Source organism: Chelonia mydas, chromosome 3 (assembly GCF_015237465.2).
Source record: "Chelonia mydas isolate rCheMyd1 chromosome 3, rCheMyd1.pri.v2, whole genome shotgun sequence".
NCBI classification, from domain to species: domain Eukaryota; kingdom Metazoa; phylum Chordata; order Testudines; family Cheloniidae; genus Chelonia; species Chelonia mydas.
In genome coordinates, this window is record NC_057851.1 from 14,559,810 (window position 1) to 14,581,552 (window position 21,743).

General features: G+C 42.6%; 1 protein-coding gene across 1 annotated transcript; it reads right to left on the minus strand.

Moving 5' to 3' along the window:
• Window positions 1-962: 962 nt before the first annotated feature.
• On the minus strand, window positions 963-20,844 carry LOC102943639 (24-hydroxycholesterol 7-alpha-hydroxylase). Its single transcript, XM_007061704.4, has 12 exons — window positions 20,642-20,844; window positions 16,731-16,866; window positions 14,590-14,764; window positions 13,952-14,089; window positions 13,780-13,873; window positions 13,093-13,188; window positions 8,299-8,389; window positions 7,494-7,627; window positions 5,121-5,216; window positions 4,633-4,721; window positions 3,772-3,859; window positions 963-1,435 (listed from the first exon to the last, which is right to left on the minus strand). Exons 1-12 carry the CDS (start codon window positions 20,822-20,824, stop codon window positions 1,364-1,366), a joined length of 1,392 nt encoding a protein of 463 aa, XP_007061766.3. The 5' UTR covers window positions 20,825-20,844; the 3' UTR covers window positions 963-1,363.
• Between the last annotated feature and the right edge of the window lie 899 nt (window positions 20,845-21,743).

Genomic DNA, 21,743 nt, shown 5'->3' on the forward strand with positions numbered 1-21,743 from the left:
GGTCTGCAATTTCACATTTGAGTTCTTTCAGAACTCTTGGGTGAATGCCATCTGGTCCTGGTGACATGTTACTGTTAAGTTACAAGAACACCCCTTGTGTTCGTTCTCTGGACACAGCCATGCCATGTTCACAAGTTTAGCTGCCTCGCAGCGAGGTGTTAATCTTCTGTCATCGGGATTTCGTCACCTCTGTAGGATCTTCCATTCAATGTTTTGATTTCAGTGCGGAAGTCCTAGTAGCTATATGTCTCAAATATCTAGCCGATCTCCTATGTCACAGGAGAAAACCAGTTTCTTCCCTGCAATGAGTAGCAAGGCCAAAGTGATAGAGTCCTAAAGATTGTTCATAGATGCATATGTGTCGAAAGTGGGAATTTTCTGTAATATTTTTATGAACTAAGAGTGTAGGTCATGCTTACAGGATGGGGGACTCTATTCCGGGGAGCAGTCATTCTGAAAAAGATTTGGGGGTCATGGTGGATGATCACCTGAACATGAGCTCCCAGTGTGACACTGTGGTCAAAAGGGCTAATGTGATCCTGGGTTAGATAAACAGGGGAATCTTGAATAGTAGAGAGGTTATTTTACACCTGTGTCGGGTACTGGTGTGACCACTGCTGGGCTGCTGTGTTCATTTCTGGTGTCCATAACTCAACAAGAAGAATGTTGATAAAATGGAGAGGGTTCAAAGAAAGAGAAGGTTAAAGGGTGATTTGATCAGTCTATAAGTACCTACATGGGGAACAGACATTTGACAATGGGCTCTTCGACCTAGCAGACAAAGGTAAAACAAGATTTAATGGTTGGAAGTTGAAGTTAGGCAAATTTAGACTGGAAATAAGGAGTACATCTTTAACAATGAGGGTAAAGAATCACTAGAACAATTTACCAAGGGTCATGGTGGAATCTTTATCATTGACAACTTTTAAATCAAGATGGAATCTTTTTCTAAAAGAGATGCTGTAGTTCAAACAGGAAGTATTTCCAGGAAATTCTGTGGCCTGCATTTAGACAGGAAGTCAGACTAGATGAGCAGAATAGATTCCAAGGGCAGAAGGTCTGCTCACAAAAACATTTCATTCACCATAATTTGTTCTTAGGTTAGATACTAATGTCCAGGTCCTCAGCTGGTGTAAACTGACATAGCTTTCACTGAAGGCAACTGAAATCAATGGAGATACGTAGATTTACACCATCTGAAGATATGACTCTGAGCATTCTCAGCATACGAACCTTTTCCTATTTAAAAATGTTAAAACTGTGAATTCATTAAGGAACAGAGGAAATGCCAAATCAGAAAAGCCAAATGGTTCATTACTCTGGAGGTGGCTGGTACAGGAAACCAAGTTAATAAAATAAACTTTCATTCTCTGAGTTTATACTGCACCCTGCATGGTCCATCGGGCTGACACACCCTTGATAATTGGAGAAGACTCTGTAGAAAATCACAAACAATAGAAACCTGTAAATATACATACAGATTAAGTTTACACAAATTAAGGTCAGAGCAGTGTAAAAGGCCCATAAAGTGGGAATAAATTACATTTGACAGTACTTCATGGAGTGGTGTAAAGGTGCCTTAGTGTAATTAATAATAATATTTAGCTCTTACATAGCACTTTTCATCAGCAATTTACAAAGGAGGTCTGTATCACTATCCCCATTTGGCTAATAGGGAAACAAGCACAGAAAGGGAAGTTTACTTGCCCAAGGTTACCCAGGAGCAAACTAGGAATAGAACCAAGGTCAGCAGAGTGCTGGTCCAGTGCACTATCTACTCTCTTACACTGTAAGAATCTGTGCCCTTGGGATGGATTTTGCTCTGTTATATTGTCAAGCGTAACTTCACTGAGAACATGTAAAACCAGCATGAGATCAGGCCCTTTATTAGTCAATCACAATTTGAAGATACAATACATTTACATTCTGTTTTGTTTGGCAAGTTATTTATGTTCATAGCCTTTACTGAGCTTAACTTTGAGGGTTGGTGTCTGTTCTCTGATACCTTTGAAGCATAAGACTAACACTTTAGGCCAAAATTTTCAAACCTGGGTGTCTTAGAATTGGATACTGAAATCCCTATTTAGGATGACCAATAAAAAAGGCCTGGTTTTCAGGGGTGCCAAACACCCACCATTTTCACTGGAGTCAGTGTGAAATGGTGGGTGCCCAACACCTCTGAAGATCTAGCCATTAGTCTCTGGTTTCTATAACCACAGTCTGACAGTGCAGCATTTTGAGGAACTTGTTAACAGTTCCCCATGACAAGGTTTGACACTGATTTTTAAATCCAAATCCATCTTTGGCCTACACAAGTTTGTTTCCTTATTGTAAATAGGGTCAGCTGAACATTTTCCTTCTAAAGTCCTCATTAAAGACTTGTGTGATGAATTCCCATCAACCCCTTCCCTGCTGACTTTCCAGCCTGGACACAGGCACATCCTCCTCCCCTGGCCAACAGAGGAGAAACTCTTTGAAAGATCCTGCCCCAGGAAATCTCCTTGCTCTTGGGCAGGACAGCGGTTGCAGGGTAACTAGGCAGCAGAGGAGGGAGAGGACACCCCAGATAATAGGCCTAACCCTGGACTGGATACCCCCAGGGGCCAGACTAGGAATGTTTTACCTTGAAATGTAACTCTTTAAGCCACTGCACACCTAGAGTATTTGCAACCCTTCCCTTTTCTGACAGCCCAGATAAATGTCCCTTCACTTAGATGTGTGTCTGAGTGCTTAGTAAGTAGGAGGAAGTGTGGCCTAGTGGATAGTGCAATGGACTGGGATTCAGGAGATCTGGGTCCCAGTCCCAGATCTCCCACTGGTGTCCTTGGACAAGTTGTTTCACCTCTGTGCCTTAGCTTCCTCATCTGTTAAATGGGGATAGTGATACTGACATCCTTTGCAAAGTGCATTGAGTTCAATTAATGAAAAGTGCTAGATAAGGGCTAGGTGGTGATGTTCCTGGGACCCAACAGGGCTAGCACCTCTTGAGGCCTAGCCACTGAAGCGCCTTCTATACTTGCCCCCAGATTGTGGTACATGTACTGCACTACTGAGAACCTTAAGAGGTTTGGTGTGGGACAGCACTGAGCAGTCAGCAATTACACTTGAATGCCACATTGCTCCAAGCGTCCACCTGTACTAGCTGGCTAGATCCCTTGCTATCAGACAAAGCCTGTGCAGTCCAGGTACCCATGCACCGAAAAGGCCACAGTGGTGTTGCCACTGAGTGGAAAGGTGGGGCTGTGGAGAAGTTGCACACTGTGAAGGAGAATGTGGGTGGGTCAGGAAGGTGGCTGGTTGGTCCAGACCCAACTAGATTGTCCGCATAAAGGACTGTGGGAATGGGCCAGCCTGTCCTGCTGACTCCCCCTCAGGGGGGACTCTGGCTGCAGGATTTGGCCTTATGTGTTTTGTTTATCATTCATTTTTTAACAAAATGATAAACATTCCAACTGAGGCCTGGTCTACACATTGTGTAGTAATATCACTATTTTTGGTAAGGATGTGATTTTTTTTTTTTAATTATATAGTTATACCAGTACGACCTGCAGTATGGATACAGTTATACAAGCATAAAAGTGCTCTATACAAGTATAATTTATTCCCCTCCCTCTATGGAATAAGCTATATTGATATACTGCATCTATGCTAGGGGGGGCTGCACTGCTTTCACTGCTGGTATAGCAGTGCAACTTTTGCATGTAGATAAGCTTTGAGGGTAAAAGATTTAAGCGTTTAAAGAAAACAGATGCAGATACTGACAGATGTTACCTGCTTTGGCATTGGGTCCAAAAGAGTAAACTGATATTTATAAAGGAGTATAATAATTAACATGTGAGTCTCCATTAGAACAAACCACCTGAAAGAAAAAGAAAGAAAAAGCTTATCCATCATGTTCCTAGCACTGTTTCTGTATAATTATCATATTCTATTGTATGTTTTTTTTCCTGGTATCTTTTACCCTTTAAATCCTACTTCCTTTTCCGCACAAAGGGCATAAGGGATAAGAAAGTTAAAAATCTAAACAGAGGAGTTTTTTCAATGTTACTTTAGGTGTTAATTTCAAATGACATGTAGTAGAGGGCTGGTTTTGGTTTAGTTTGTCGCTTGGGGAGGGGTTTAAACTAAACTGGAAAAAGCCACTCCTAAAACCAGTTTAACCTCCCCTGTGGACACTCAATCTGGTAAACCATAACTGTAAAACTTTCCCATGAAGAAAAGCCCTTAGATTAGTGCATTATTCCTTACTCCAAGGGCAGAGAATGTTTTATAGCCACTCCAATGCCATGAGTTCAAACTGGCACATCCTGTATTTGAAATAACCTTCCACTGATGAAAAGACACTGGGAGAACAGCAGAGCTGAGCTGACTTCTGACTCCTCTTTTCCTCTTTTGACTTCTCCTCCTCTATCTCGCGATCTTCTACGCTGCTTTTTCATCCATCAAAAGACTAATCTCTCTTCCTTTGTGTGCAGTCTTTTAATAGACTGACCTTGGACAGACCCCCAGAAATGGCATGCTACTGATCACTGGTGCAAAAAGAAATTGTTTTGGAGATAAAAGAGGAGTCTCCTCCAGTGGAGCTATTTTCCACAGAATTAGGAATAAAAAAACCCCAGCTGTTTCACTGACCTTCCTGGACACTGGTGCTTTCCTCCTCCAAATACCAAATAGCCGTCCAAGAAAGCATTCTTCTTTAATGTTGCTTCTTCCCAACGACTCTGTGGGAAGAAAACCATTTTTTTTTCCAAATAAGCCTTGTATAAATAGTCTTAACTTTATTTCTCCAGGCTAAAAATGACTTTACACAGATAATCCTTGCATATGAAGCTGTATTGTTGCTGGGGTTTATTTGCAATCTGTTATGAATTCCAATTCCCTCTCCTCTTGTGAGAGGGATGGGTGGTAGCAAGGTCTGACCAATGAATTATTGGGGTATTGCAGTATTTTTCTTCATGAACAGGCAATATATATTCAGTTTTATACTGAGACTCTAAGTTCTTCCAGGGAGTTTGCACACTTTACCACTGTTTGCTGGCCTTTCAGCCCTTCACATGGCTCCATTTTTCCAGCCCAGGGCAAAACACAGCAAAATACATGTCCCAAAAGAAACAACTTACAGGCTTAAATATTTCAGGCTCAGGGAAATATTTTGTATTCCTGTGCAACCAATAAGGCGATGCCATCAGCAAGTCACCAGGTGGAATGACAAAATTCTAAATGAGAAACACAAATCATCAGCAAAGGAATACATAACTGCAAGCCCAATTGGCTACCAGAATGTCTTGTCGAATAAAAATTGTGCGAGGGAGGGAAATCCTGGCATGATGTGCAGAATATTTCATCTTGCTCCCACTGAAGCCAATGGCAAAATTCTCACTGACTTTAGTTGCAGTGGGATCAACCATACATGTTCTTGTTAGTGTTACTATAGTGAAGTGTGGACTAAAGACCACCTGTAAACAGGGCTCAAGTCCTGCTGGAATGCTCCCGAATGCCATTCTGGTACTTTTTTGGGGGGCTGTAACAGTATTGCAGTACTATCACTTACTGAAAATACCAGAAGTGTGTTCTGGCACTTCTTCTTTTAGGACTGAAGCGTTGCTGACAGGAGACACCCCTGTCTTAACTGACTAATTAAAAGTCAAACAAAACAGTAGTAGAAACCAAGAGGATTTTTTTAAAGACCTCCTTGACTTAAGGAAAAGTGGACAAATAATTCATGCATCCTCCTGTGTCTTTTGAAATGTGTCCAGTATTTTCATCAAGAACCAGCAACGTGTATTCACTGTTTTATACCCTTTTACGAGTAGACTGTAAACTCTTCCAGGCAGTTTGCACACTTTTGAGGACTTCAATAGCTCAGACATAGGTGAGAGGTTTATCGCAGGAGTGGGTGGGTGAGATTCTGTGGCCTGCGTTGTGCAGGAGGTCAGACTAGATGATCATAATGGTCCCTTCTGACCTTAATAGCTATGAATCTACTTTACCACTGTACAGAATCTCAGGCCCCTGGCATGCTATACAAATAATACCATCAACATACTTTTCTTTTGTGTGTCTGAGTCACCTTAACAATGAAGCTGATGCTGGTTAGGAGGTATGGAGTAGGTCTGAGGATATAATGAATACAAAAAATATAGAACGTGTGCATCTCGGGGCCATCTTCTTTGTACTTGTCAAGTAACAGCACTTCACACAATGGGATCCTTGATTGGCATTCCTACACGCTACCGTAATTAGAGCTGAGTGAATAAGGGTTTTTTCCATTTGCTGGCAATTCCAAAAATAATCTGGGGGAGAACTTTTTGAAAAACTAGGAAACAGGGCAGATGAAATTCAATGCTGATAAATGCAAAGTAATGTACATTGGAAAACATAATCCCAACTATACATACAAAATGATGGGGTCTAACTAAACTGCTAACACTCAAGAAAGAGATTTACGGGTCATTGTGGATACTTCTCTGAAAACATCCACTCCATGTGCAGCAGCAGTCAAAAAAGTGAACAGAATGTTAGAAACTATCCCTTTCCTAATGGTCCCTATTTTATTATCTATCATAATGCCACTATCTAAAGCCACGGTAGGCCCACATTTTGAATACTGCCCGCAGTTCTAGTTGCTCCATCTCAAAAAAGATATATTAGAATTGGAAAAAGGTACAGAGAAGGGCAACAAAAATGATTATGGGTATGCAACAGTTTCCATATGAGGAGAGATTAAGACTGGGACTGGTCAGTTTAGAAAATGGACAACTAAGAGGGGATATGATAGGGCTCTAAAATCATGAATGGTGTAGAGAAAGTGAATAAGGAAGTATTATCTACCCCTTCACATAACACAAGAACCAGGGTCACCAAACAAAATTAATAGGCAGCAGGTTTAAAACAAAAGGAAGAACTTCACCACACAATGTACAGTCAACCTATAGTTGCCAGGGGATGTTGTGAAGGTCAAAAGTGTAACTGGACTCAAAAAAGAATTAGATAAGTCAGGGAGGATAGGTTCATCAATGACTATTAGCCAAGATGGTCAGGGATGCAACCCCATACTCTTGGTGTCCCTAAGCCTCTGACTTCCAGATTCTGGGATTGGATGACAGGCAAGGGATCACTCAATAATTGCCTCATTCTGTTAATTCTCTCTGAAGCATCGGGCACTGGACACTGTCGAAAGGCAGGATACTGGGCCATTGGTCTGACCTAGTATGACTGTTCTTACATTCAGCAGATTGAAAAGTTTGAAAAAAAAAAATTGGAGTCAGGTCAAAACAAATTCAAATTTTTGGCTTGTTTCACCATGACCCATTTTTGTCAGATTTTTTTTTAAACTACAGCAGTGTTCTAAATAATGGGCTTCACAATCTGAATGAACTGGTGACATCTATTTCCAGAAGATTTACTCAAATAAATTGGTTAGTCTCTAAGGTGCCACAAGTACTCCTTTTCTTTTTAAGAAAGTACAAAGTCCATTTAAAATAATACAACACCTGAACTTTTAGTGGCTTCATTGCTTTCCTTATGATTGAACCGGGGGCCACTAGCCGTAAGGCTTCCAAAATACACAGCTTAATTGATGGAAGTTTCTTAAGGTCGTCTTCAAAGACTTCAATCCTAGCTTCACCTGTTGAAACAAGGTGGCATGACACAGATGTACTACTGTCTATCAGCCCCCTTTCAATTTAGAAAATTTCAAATCAGAATGGAAGTGATTTGAACCCACTTTGTACTCATGGGTGGGGAGAAGGGATATTTCACCTTGGTGCTGAGATCACTTTGCACTGGGGTACCTGGCCCCAAACCAGAAATAATGACCCACTGTGGCTATCCCATTCCCTTGTTTGAGTTTAGTACCGCAAGGGTCCTATTAACTTCAGTAAGGCTGAAGCTCACAGAAATCCCTGAAAGTCCATGGAAAAGTCATGGAACAGCACACATGAAAGAAATGTCATTTAGTTGAAGATATTACACAAATATAAAGGCCAAATCATTAGAGGCTAAATCCAGAAATATTTACCCTGATTTTACTCAGGCCCAGATCCTGAGAAGTATTTAGGTGTCTCACTCCCATTGAAATCAAGGAAAGTAAGGCACCTAAAGACTTTTCAGGATCTGGGCCTCAAGACCTTATTCAGGCAAACTCCCAAAAAAGCCAGGGGCCAAACACGCATGGACTTCAGTGGGATCAGGCTGAGTAACGACAGAGCAAAAACTGAGTGAGGTTTTGGTCGTATGTTAACTGTGGTTTTACTTTCTGTTCTGTACCACTGCAGTCGCTTATTTCTGGTTTATTACCTGCTTTGCCATAAACAGAAACTATGTCCTCCATGATGTTCTTGTAAACAGAAGGGTTGGATAGTATAAATGCCAGGGTCCAAAAGGCACCCTAAAGAGAGACAAAAATTACCTCCGCAATATTAAATTCTGGTAAATTAAAACTAGGTCACTATAATGGATCAGAGCCTGCTTACCTTACTCACATGAGTAATCCCCATCTAGTTAACCAGGCAAGTGAGTAAGGTGGGCAGAGTTGGTAATGCAATTAAATATAACGTTATTGAAAACGTTTTAAAAGAAAACAGTATAAGTTACGGACCTGGTTTTCAGAGGAGTTGAGAACCCACAGCCCCTTTTACCTTCCCCTGGATTAGTGAGAGGCCAGCACCTGTGAAAATCAGGCATTCAATGTCTACAAATGAGCAAAAGAAGAGGAATTGGCAGCTAGAATGGTGTTTTCACAACAAAGCACCACGTCACTTATCTGGATTCATAAGGTTGAGATGATAAACTATTGCAGAGAACCAGAGCCTGGTTTCAGATGAACCTGGGGTGGGGCGGGGGCAGTTTATGGAGTATTTCACAGTTTTTTATGGTTTCTGTGTGATATGAGCTGAAATGCAGCAGTTTGCTCTGAGCTTTGTGGGCTGCACAAATGCAGAACTCAAAACAGAACTCAAGTGATGCAAAAGCACAGGCAACAAAACCAAACACAGGGGCCAGATTCTCCAATTTGCTAAAACTATTTGGGGATGCTCCTCTGACAGGGTTAGCAAGGTTTATGGCTGCTTTACATTACTGGAATGGTGTAAAGCAGCCAGAGAGCTCTGGTGAATCTGTCCCACAATGTTCCCTTGTAACAGTGTGGCTTGGTCCTTTGAGACCTAGAAGCCTGGGGCCAACCAAGCCTGACTACTGAAAAGGCATACTTGCCAGACATCAGGTGATTCCCCTATAAGAGCACCAGGAGCTACAATGAGTGAGAGAGGCTGCTGCAGGAAAGTCCAGGAATGGAAATTGAGGCTGGGAACTGGAAAGCAACCTCTGTCCATGAGCAGGTGCTCAGGTGGCAGCTGACCCTGTTACAGCCTTGTAAAATGAAACTGCCAAGTTCTGGCACAGATCTGTGGATAGCAAAACTAGGTCCCATTCCTGCTCCCATTTAAATCAATAGCTTTACTGCCACCAGCTTCAACAGGAGCAGTTTATAGGCCCTGAATCCAATTAGGAAAGGCACCTACTCCAACACATCTATTTCAAATGAGAAGATTGCTTGTACCTTCCAAAACTACTGATGGGCGTGAACCAAACAGCCCCAAACAAAATCCCAATTCAAGTATGAATTTTCTATATGGCTCCAGTCTTTTTAAGGGGTTTAACCAAAACTGAGAATCCAACCACCATTGAAGGTTAAGCTATTAGAAATATATATCTAATTGTAAGCAGAGTCAGGATGAGCTCCACCCTGACATCTGGTGGTGAGGTGTGGCAAGTTGTGGAAAAGAACTTCAGGGGCTGATCTCATTTGCAGAGGCACACCCACCCCACCTAGAATGAGGTCATAGCTGCCCAAATGGTCACTTTGGCTGCTGTGGGATACCCAGTGTCTCTGTTATTGGGGCAGGAAGAATAAATTATTACCCTGATTATGGGAATCAAGGTCAGTGGAACTGTACTTGGCCTTTTATATGATGGAGGGACTCACCATCAACTAAGTAGCACTTGCTAGGCAAGGGACATGGGTTCCAAAACTGTGTGAATTGAGAGAGGTTTGAGACAGGTATTAGTACCTGGTGGTGTGGGCCCCTTTGTGAAGGCCTGAAACACCAATTGCACCTCTGTCTCTCTCCACTGTGGCATGTCAGAGCTAATTTTGGGTCTATTAAGAGTCTTGTTACAGGTACTGTGCTGAATTCACTTTGGCCTTATGGAGCACCAGCACTCAAGGCTCCCACTACTATGAGCTGAAATCACTGAGCACTGTGTCAAGTAATAGGGAGCCGGAAGATCTAGAGTGCAGTGGTGCTGTTTGTGGATAGGCTGGCAGAGCGTTCATGAGATGGTGAGCTGTGCAGAACGGAGCTGTTTGTGAGACAGCGGAGCCCTGTGGGGCAGTCAGCTTTAGGTCATGTAAGGTGGCCCTTACCTCTTTTTCTCCCCCCCGCCCCCCCCAGGCATATTTTTACCCAGACTGGGGAGTAACACTCTGCCGATGACCTTTTGAACTCTGGGGCTGGACTTTTTGGACTTTGGGTGATTTTTGGATTGCTAGACTCAAGAGACATTTGGGTTGTGGGACTCAAGAACCTGAGGGAAAGGATGTGGCCCAATTTGCTGGGGTGAGTCTTTGCTCATGGTTTGGTTAATGAACACTACTTGTGGTGTTTTCCCAATTTAATGCTGATATCATTTACCTCATGTTATTAAAGATTCTCTGCTACACCGAGACTCTGTGCTTGCGAGAGGGGAACTATCGCCTCTTTGAGGCGCCCAGGGGGTGTGTAAGATTTTCTCTGGTCACTGGGTGGGGGCTCGAGCCAGTTTTGCATTTGCTTTGATGAGAGGGAACCCCTGTGTACCGAACCCGGCCCTTGCTGCTATCAACTTGGCCTGGCAGAAGGGTGACATAATTAAAGACCCAATTACAGCGCAGCTCAGAGATGGATTCCCCTTATATTATCTATTTAATTCCTGAGGGTGTGTACACCTAGCAACCAGATAATAATAGTGTCAATACCTACATAAACAGACACTGATACCAAAAAGGAGAGAATAAGCAGCAATCCTTCCCAACAGGTGCTCAACTATCTACATTCTCTAATCTCCAAGAGACATGGGATGGAAATGTTATGAGCTGGATGAAATCTTGTTAGGGGTTGAATTAAAACCTCATTGAGATTGGTGGATGGAATGTATCCTTCAATTAACATAAGTACAAGGCTAAATTAATCACATGCCCCCATGTAAAACAAAAGGATTATATGATGCTGCCCAGAAGTTTTGGATGGTGTGGGGGGTGGGCTTTGGGCTGAATTTTGTTTTGGGTAAGGGCATGCATGCGATGCAGTATGCCTGAAGAAATCCAAGCAGAAGTCTGTAAGCATGGCATGGCCCTGGAAGAAGCTACAGAGAGAGCTTTTTGGGTCTGGTGTTGGCTAAAAAGACCTGAGTTTGAAGAAGCAGGACCTTGTACATTCCTTCAGATAAACAAGACTGTATCCAAGAAAATACCAGACTCCATCATCAATTTTTACTCCCAGCTGGAACATCCCCAGGGCCCGGAACTTTGACTAGTCATTCGGGTCAAAAAGGGGTAACAGAAAAATAGTGGCTGCTTTCAGTGAGGCTTTCACAACACCGACCAATGTGTCGTGCGAGAGCCTGAGCATACTCTGAAACATCTTCCATGTGCTGCCACTACTAAGCCCAGTGAGCAGGCCACGTTGTACATTCTTTTTATACCAGCCATTCTGATGGCAGGCAGCATGTTGTTCTGCTGTGTGAGGCACTCTGCATAAGATGCAGAACGAGATTTTCAAGTTCGTGACCTATGGAGCCACCTCTGATGTGGTGGAAAAACTGTGAGATGCCAGCAGCATCCTCCCTTCCTTGGTGTCAGCACTAACAATGCATTATGCAGTGTTCTTCCACCATGGGTGGTGGGTATCATAGGCTGAGGGAGCTGTGCCTCCCCAGACAGCCTGGAGTGGCTCTGCCCACACTCCACTCCTAGGCCCCTTCCTGCTCTTCCTTCCTGGTTCCTGCTCTTCCTTCCTGGTTCCTGCTCTTCCACACCCCAGACTGACTAGGGCTGGGGCGGCTGGTGTGCCGCCGGGACTTGGGGTAAGTGGGATTGTTGCTGTGCTGCCTGCCCGGTACTCCGGGGTTGGGGGCCTGTCTGGAGCTCCAGGGCTGGGGGCAGCCTGGGGCAGGAGGTGCTCTGGGCTCCTGCAGGAGAGATGGGGCAGAAGAGGATGGCAAGGGTTGGGGCCGTGGGCAGAAGGGGAGGCGCCAGAGGCTAGCCTCCCACAACACTCAGTTCACTGGCCGCCCATCTCTTCAGAAGTGTTGCACCATCAAAAGGTAGGGGGAAAAGTGCCAAGAACACTGGCCTGTTTCTTAGCAATAGTAAAGAGTCAGGTCTTGCCTTCACAGCACACAGATTTTCTGTTGCAGCTGTGTCTGGTTGGGGACCAGGGACTGCCTGGAAGATTTCCCTGTTGCCTGTGAGCCAGTTAGACCCTGCTCTACCAGGGGCAGTTGGAGAAGTGCTGAGTGTTTCCTGTGCACAAGCTGCCTGGCAACCTTTACTTCTTTGTGCCTGTTACTGGCTGTTGAATGTGGAAGGTGCCACGAAGAAAATAATTTAGGGAAAATATTTTCCTTATCAATACTGAATTTGAATTCCTTTGTATCAGTTGCTGATGCCTGGTCTACACTCGAAAATTAGGTCAGCATAACTACGTCGCTCATGGGTGTGAAAAATCCACAATCCTGAGCAGTGTAGTTAAGCCGACCTAAGTCCCCATGCAGACAGCACTAGGTTGACAGAAGAATTCTTCCATTGACTGAGCTACCGCCTCTCAGGGAGGTTTATTACCTGCGCTGACAGGAGAATCCCTCCCATCAGGGTAGGTACTGTCTACACTGAAATACTACGCAGTGCTGCTGTAGCATTTTTCGTGTAGACAAGCCCTCAATCCCTCTGTCAAGTGAGCACATTACAAGCTTTTCACTCCTTAATAAATCTTCCAGATATTGACCGTTATTTTTTCCTGTCATTGCCCAACAAATTGGAGATAGTGTACTTACCAAAATAGCATTAACTTGGGAAGCCCAGAACAAGAGCAGCAAATAACCGGAAGCTCCATTTCCATGCAAATTGTCCAGGAGATGCTGTATTAGTGTCTCTCATAAACAAGAGAATGAATATGTATGTTAGAGGTTGTCTAAAAGAATGGTTTGCTAACATACTCTGCCTACAGGATGATCACATTCATTTATTGAAGAAAAAAGTCCTATTACTTAACAGTCCCGGGTCTGAGGCTAGAACCCTTTTCCCCCTCCCTCCTGTTCGGCTTGAGTTTTGTTAACATTCCAAAGGGTGGTATTTATTAAATTGGAGAGACCACTCACTCCAGGGCATATCCTGCACAATTCTCATTCCCTTTCATGAGTACAGGAATAATAATCAAATCATACAGAAATTCCAACCAAAGCAACAAAACTTGGTAGGTGGAATTATGGTCAAGCAACATTAAATTCATGTAATTGAAGCTGGTCAGAGCTGACTTTTCTTCTATAGAGGTAGCAGAGAATTCTATCCCTTTAAGTTTTCAGACCCTTCAGTCTTACAAAAGTGTCAACTTGAGCACCCTAAAATGGAGGCACCCAAAATCACTAGTCATTTTTAAAAATCTTGGCCCATGTCCATAACTTAGCCTCTATACCAATGGTAACCTGGCAGTTCATAAAAAAAAAATCTTTTGGTAGGTTTACCTTAGAGCCACTTTCTGAAGATTTGTCTTTCTTTATATCTGTTGCAATCCTTTCAAATACATTAAGTAACCAAGTTTTGGATTTACCCCAGTTCCTGTGAGAGGATGAGATAATAAATGGAAATGGATTTTAAATGCACCTTAAGGAACAATTTATGAAGCATAAAACTCACCTTAAAAAAAATTCAGGTATCTGGGACCCAACTTCCAATCCTTCATCAAAATTCTGAAAATGCCTTTCAAACTCCTCAGTTGTTGGACAGAAGTTTTTCCCAAACAGGGTTTTCATTACTGCTGGACACATGATATGCCTGTGAAAACAGAAGGTTAAAAGTAATTCATTCAAGCATTTTTTAAGGCAAGAATGTAATCTTTTTGATTACCAGTATAAGAATATTTAAGAGTGACTCTGGTGAGAAAAGTGACTATGTAAAATGGAACCTTCTCACTCGGCAGATCTGATGCTTGACAATAATAGAATCGGATCTGCTGACTTGAAATACATTAACAACTTTTTACTCCTGTAAGCCCTGCAGAACTAACACTGCCATGGGAAAGTGAGCTAGATTCCATTCTGGTTCACAAATCAGTCAGGGTGAAATTGGCTCCAGAGGGTCAGCACAGAGGGCCTTGCATCACATCAGTCCCCATTAAGCCTCCAAAATCAGTCTTATGTGGGACTTCGGTGAGACACAGAATTTTGTGCTGACCCTCTACAAGGATGAATTTCACCCACAATAAATAAATATTTACGTGTTTAATAAACATACTGGATATCTGTGCATTAGAGCTGGATTGTAAATCTACGAACCTTACTAGGTCATTGAGATCCTCAGTTCCTTCTTTGCCCAAATGATCCACGTGCTCATGGAATTCTTTACACAGAGTCTCAGAGAACTGATGCAGGTTAGAGGAACTCAGTTGTTGTATCACCAATTGGAAGAACATGCTACGGTTCTGACGAAAGCTTTCTTTGGAGATTGAAACTTAAATAGAAAATAAACAGCATGTTTTGGAAGCCAGCAAGTTAATTCCCCATCCACCCACCAAAGCAGATGGTGAGGGAAAATGTAAGGAACTCAGCTATTATAGACCAGTCAGCCTAACTTTGATATCTGGAAAGATACTAGAACAAATTATTAAACAATCAATTTGTAAGCACCTAGAAGGCAACAGGGTGAATAAGTAACAGTCAACATGAATTATCAAGAACAAATCAGGCCAGATCAACCTAATTTCTTTCTTTCACAGGTTTACTGGCCTCTTGGATGGGGGGAAGCTGATGTGATATATCTTGATGTTAGTTAGGCTTTTGACACAGTCTCACATAATATTCTCATAAGCAAACAAGGGAAATGTGGTCTAAAGGAAATTGCTGTGAGGGGGGTGCACAACTGGCTGAAAAATCATACTCTCAGAGTAATTATCAATGATTTACTGTCAAACTGGGAGGATGTATCTAGTGGAATTCCACAGGGGTTTGTCCTGTCTGCCACTAGTCAATATTTTCATGAATGACTTAGATAATGGAACAGAAAGTATGCTTATAAAATTTGTGGATGACACGAAGCTGGGAGGGGCTGCAAGCACTTTGGAGGACAGCATTAGAATTCAAAATGACCTTGACAAATTGGAGAATAGCTCTGAAATGAGCAAGATGACATTCAATAAAGACAAGTGCACAGTACTACATTTAGAAAGGAAAACTCAAATGCACAAATATAAAATGAGGAATAACTGGCTGGGTGGTAATACTGCAGAAAAGGATCTGGGGGTTATAGTGGATTACAAACTAAATATGAGCCAACAACATAATGCAGTTGCAAAAAAAGCTAATATCATTCTGCAGTGTATTAACAGGAGTAATTGTAATTACCTCCTATGTAAGGCACAGGAGGTAATTGTCCTGCTCTACTAAGCTCTGGTGAGGCCTTAGCTGGAGTATTATGTCCAGTTTTGGGCGCCACACTTTAAGAAAAATATGGACAAATTAGAGTCTAGAAACCCTGACCTACAAGGAAAGGTTAAAAAAAACCTGAGCATGTTCCGTCCTGAGAAAACATGACTGGTGGGGAGAGGGCCTGATAAGTCTTCAAATATGTTAACGGCTGTTATAAAGAGGATGGTGATCAATTGTTCTACATGTCCACTGAAGATAGGACAAGAAGTAATAGGCTTAATCTGCAGCAAGGGAAATTTAGGTTAGATATCAGGGAAATCTTTTTATCTATAAGATTAATGAAGTACTGGGATAGTTTGCCAAGAGAGATTGTGGAGTCCCCATCATTGAAGGTTTTTAAGAACAGGTTAGACAAACACCTGTCAGTGATGGCATAGGTATATTTGGTCCTGCCTCAGTATGGGAGGATGGACTAAATGACCTTTTGAGGTTCCCTACATTTCTATGATTCTATAACGAGTGCTCAAAAGGTTAAATCCACTCCATGTAGAGGACTAGAACAAAGCTTATTGGCAAACTGTGTCCTCTGTTTTTCAACATCTAACATCATCTAACATTACGTCTACACTGCAATAAAAGACCCAAGGCATGGCTGCAGCTGGCTACAGGTCAGCAGACTTGGGCTTGCAAGGCTATAAAACATCAACATCTAAAAATGCTTCAGAGTCTGGGCTCCAGCCTGAGCCCAAATGTCTACACTGCAGTTTTATAGCCCTGTCAGCAGACCTGGGCTTTGAGACTCAGGGCTGCAAGTTTTTTATCGCAGTGTAGATGTACCCCATGAGGCCTTGATTGAGATTTTGGGCACTACTAAAATAATGGGTCAGAAGCCAATGGAGATATGCCAATTTACATCAGCCAAGGATCTAGCCCAGTATTTCTGTGTACTGGATTCTTCTCCCTAAATTTGTGACTTGACCTTGGATCCAAATAAGCTTCTTAATCTTGATATGTGACTAGATTTGAGGTCTACATAAGAGAATATCCTGTACCCGTGCGTTGGAGGGCTTGCTGCACCGCTTCATCCAAATCTGCTTCTTTAGACCTCAGAAATTCAAGAACATCCTCTGTCTCAGTCACAAAGGTGAATCGATTTCCCAGAATGTACACGGTGAACACTGGTCCATACTAGTACAAACAATAATAAAAAATCCTGACAAATATTGTTGTAGTATTAGTGTATTTTACAGAAGACCAAGATATTTCCCATAACTTCTGCAGCAATTGCCAATTAATCAAGAGTTAAAACCCACTTTAAATGGACACTATCAAGATGAAAATTATGAGCCTGATTCAGCACTCTGTTATTACAGTTTTACATAATAAAACATGGTGTTAAAGCATTATGGGGCCAGATATTTTAGAAGTTGGCCTGGTTTTTGTAATTTAGGTCATTTAGATGCCTAAATAGCAGACTGCATCCACAAATAACTGAGTGCAAAATAATGTCCACAAAAACATGATAGTGTTAACTCTATTGAATGGAACATTTTGTGTGTGAACATTTTCAGTGGAGTTGCACCAATGTAAAAGTGGCTTATACAGAACCAGCTCTAGGCACCAGCAAAGCAAGCACATGCTTGTGGCGGCACAATTCCAGGGGCGCCATTCCGGCCACCTTTTTTTGGCGGGGGGGGCAGTTGCGCTCTCGGAGCTTGGGGCGGCAAATTTTTTGCTTGGGGCAGCAAAAAACCTAGAGCCAGCCCTGGGTTTAATGGAATGGAGAATATTTAAAACCAGTTCTTACCCATTAAAACAACAAGGAGTCCGGTGGCACCTTAAAGACTAACAGATTTATTTGGGCATAAGCTTTCGTGGGTAAAAAACCCACTTCTTCAGATGCATGGAGTGCATGGAGTTCTTACCCATATTACTCCTAGTAATGGGGTTTTGAATCAGCCCAGAATGTTTACCTTCTACATTTCCATGGATAATGCAATAAGTCATGTAAGTTTCACTATTTGGTTTTTCTGTACTAGCACAATGCAGTTGTGTTTTGATTTCCAGCACTGGTCAATATGAATTGACCACATTTATACAGAGAAAGACCTCAGTTTTCAAAACATCCTCCTACACTGTGGGCACAATGATGAACTTGCATTTAAATGTAGGTGTAAAGCTTTAGGCATGATTAAATTGAACCAGCAGATGTACTCATTTGGAAGCCTACTTAACTGACTGCCTCCATAAATCAGAGTTAGGTATCTAAATGGGTCCAATTGTGAGAACAATTTAATTGCACTCAGAATTTTGGGCCAACAATATTTGAGACTTGGGTTGAGGGCTAACTTAAAACAAAAGTTTAAAAGGCCAAAATGGCTCAAATTACACATTGCTACAACTATTAGGATACATTTTCAGCCTGATTTTAACGAGGCCTGTTTTTATGGATACTATTTTCCTTTCACAATTATTTGTAATGCAATCTGCTACTTCGGCCTCTAAATAACCTAAACTGCAAAAACAAGGCTGACTTCTAAAAATCTGGCCTCATAATGTTTTAATAACATCAGGTGTTTTTATTCTATCAATGTATACAGTACTGTAAGGTATGATACTAATACAAATTTGATCTGCTTCTGGGATCTGCTACTTGGACTTTCTGAGACTTCAGACAAGGATGTCAATTAAGAGGATAGTTGTGATTTAAATACTTCTCAACTAGCTGCTGAATTGTATCAATCAACTCCTTTCACATAAACTGCTGAATGTAACAATTTTCATTCACTGCATAACTGGACAGGATTTGAGGTGACCCATAAGAACTTCTGTAGACAGATTTCAGAGCAAGAACAGAGTCTTCACCTAAATCTGCCTGCATTCTTATGCAGAGTTTAAGAGTTCTGTAGGAGAAGATCCCCTCTCCTGTGGAACTCTGCTGGACATGGAGAGAAACTCTCTCTTTCTTGCGGTGATACTGAGCTCCACAGGAAAAAAAAATCTCTGATAAAAAAATTCAGTGGAGGGGAGAGGAGGAGTTGTGTCAGCATGCAAAACATTATGTGTGATTATATTATATCCTGCAAAGTTTGGGTGAGGCACAAAGTGGAGCATATAGATGGGGTTGTGGTTGGTGGCAACAGTCCCCAGGGAAGACGAGTAGGGGGGGGTCATGTGCGGTTAAGTGCTCCCCCCCAATTACCTTGTGAGGTTGAGGAGGGAAAGGGTCTCTGTCCTCCCGCTGCGCCTGACCCCCGGCATGCTCGGCCCCTATCCCTGGCAGCCGGGCCCGGGGGGGAATGGAGGGGGCGGGACCAGCCGTTTCTCGTGTTGGGCGCTCTGGGTCGCCCTGTGAGAACCTCGCTGGGAGCAGCAGGCCGCTCCCTGCCTGGGCCCGGCTGCCAGGGACAGGGGCTGAGCGAGCCAGAGTCCCCTCTCCCCCCGCCAGTGTGTTTCCGGCTCGCTCGTCCCCTGTTCTGGGAGTGGGCCGCCGCCAGGCTCTCTCAGGCAGCTGCTGCACTGCACAGAGCAGTGACCCGGAGCCGCCTGCTTCAGCCGCATGAGAAGCGGCTCTATCCCGCTCCTCGCCCGGCTGCCAGGGAGAGCGGCCAAACGTGCTGGGGTCGGAGGTGCAGCAGGAGAAGGACGGAGGTAACGTGGAGTGGGGAGAGCGCGGCAGCAGGCTGGGTGTAGGACAGGAGACTGGGGTAGCTGGGCGGAGAAGACACATGGGGCGACCATGTGTCCTCCCCTTTAGATTGTGTCCCCCCAATATGGGGGGGAAACGAGTCATCTATGACTGACCCCCTGACTTCTAGCTAGGCAAATCTAAGGATGTGATGCCACTGGAAGATTTTATAAAGTCTGCCCAAATGGCTTCTAAGCTGGTCAGAAAACAGAATTTCTGTCCAGTGGGAAATTCCAATGTGTTGCAGGGGGAAAAATCATCCCAAATCAGAACAAACAGTTGAAAGCTCAAAATATTTTATGGAATGGAAATTTCAAACTATTTCAATTTGGAAACATTGCAAAGACCTTATCAAAAGTTTTCATTTTGATAATATTGAAACATTACACTATTAAATATAATATATGCATGTGCAATTTAAATAAGTATAATAACATGAAAGTTTTTAAAAAAATAAATTAAAATTCTAAACGAAATGAGAATTAGAGCTGAACTAAACAAGAATGTCAAAGTGAAGTGAAACAATAAAGTCAAAATAAAATACTGTATTCTGATTTTGACAGTTTCAAATGTTTTCTGGTCAAAACGTCAATAAAAATTGACGTTACCTCAAAAAAAATTGATGTTGTTGGGGACACTGGGGCATGGCCACTAGGTAACTCGAGGGGATGGAAGACCACGAGTGTCGATGAAGCCCCCTCGCACTAGGCCCAAGTGTCCTTGCCCCCCTTTTTTCACCCTTTTTTCATTTGCGTACCCCTTAAAAATTTCAAATGGATGTGTGGACCCCTTTGGAAATCTTAAACATAGTTGGCGGACCCCCAAGGGTTTGTGGACCCCCAAGGGTTTGTGGACCCCAGGTTGAAAACCACTGTTTTATGATAATGACAACCTATTGTGGACCCTTTAGACACAGTCTACAGACTCCACGGGGTCTGCAGACCACAGGCTGAAAACCACTGCTGTGCAAGAAAAGGAAGCTGTTTCAAAGCCTGGTCTGTAAGATCAGCGGGAAGGGGAGCCTTGTATTCTTCTCAGCATTAATAACTATAGGCTTAAAAACAAAGTATAGAAATTAGAATAGAAAAGCTCAGCTAATGGTATAAATTTAAATGGTCAAAAATCAGGAAATGCAAAAATGAAGGTTAAATATTCAACTTGAAGTCTTCTTTCTTTTGCTTATACATTACAACACAATCTTCAGTTACATGGTAGTATCCCATTTCTCCAATAATACATTACTTATTCACACAGTTATGTCTACCAGCTTATTACCTTGATTCTGGCTTGTTCTATAAACTTCAGAGGCGCTTTCCCAAACTGAAATGCAGCTCCAAACCAAGGGATCCAACCACGGATAAAAGGTGGGGAATTTGGATTTTTTGGCTGAAACAAAAAATACATGATAATAATAAGTCCAAGGACTAAAGACAAGATGGCAGTAACATCTATGTCCATTTCTTCCCCAACACCAATGACTGATGATTCAGAGAAATGTTGCTGTTGATTCCAAACTGGCTTCTGCTGCTGCTTCTGCGGCTTCCTTAATGATGTATTGTAGTATTTATATAGCGCACATGGGTGTACGTAGGGCTGTACACAGGGCAAATGTGTTGAATGTATCTGAACTGAAGAACTGTTTTGTATAGGATAAATGAAAAATGGGGTGTGGCTGTTACTTAGCACATTTGATGGAGTGGGTGAGTATGTGAAAAATGTTTGTGGCATAAAAGAGAAGGGTTGGTTGATCATTAATTCAGAAATTCTCCTAGTTGTAATTGGATTAGAAGAAGACATAATACTAGGTGTGGATGCAGGACGGATATAGCTTGATGCAAAGCTCATTGGTGTCAATGGAGAGATTCCCTTTGAGTTCAGTGTGCCTTAGATCAGGTCCAAGGGAGAAGCTAACAGTAGTATGGGTGTAGAAGGAAAAATGTGTAGGCATGTAATGAATTTTGTAGCCCGGGCAATGACGATGAAGAGCTTGGATTTGATGTGGAAGCTGGCGAAGTAAGCTAGAGCAAATAGAGGAAGGATGGCCAGTGGTTAGACTGAGTTGGAAGAGCCAGGTTCAGTTCCCAGCCCTCTCACAGACTTCCTCTATGACCTTAGGAAAGTTACTCAGTCTCTTTGTGCCTCAATTCCCCATCTCTAGCATGGGAATAATAGCATTTCCCCACCTCACTGGGGAAGGTAAATGTATTGACGGTAAATGTATTAAAAATGGTGAGGTACTAAGATACAATGGTGATGGAGGCCACATAAGTACCATAAAGAGATAAGGTCAGAATGACAGGAGAGGAAGATGATTGTGTCAACCCTGTTTTGGATAGACTAGACTGGGGAGTATAGAAAGGAGGCTATAGCCGTCAAC

What these genes read in the sequence shown, in the direction of transcription:
- LOC102943639 (XM_007061704.4), bottom strand. Translation starts at nt 20,824, where the DNA reads ATGGACATAGATGTTACTGCCATCTTGTCTTTAGTCCTTGGACTTATT. An exon ending in TAGAACAAGCCAGAATCAAG is followed by an intron (nt 16,867 to 20,641) that starts GTAATAAGCTGG and finishes TGTTTGTACTAG; the next exon opens with TATGGACCAGTGTTCACCGT. An exon ending in TGAAGCCACTAAAAGTTCAG is followed by an intron (nt 5,217 to 7,493) that starts GTGTTGTATTAT and finishes TTTCTCATTTAG; the next exon opens with AATTTTGTCATTCCACCTGG.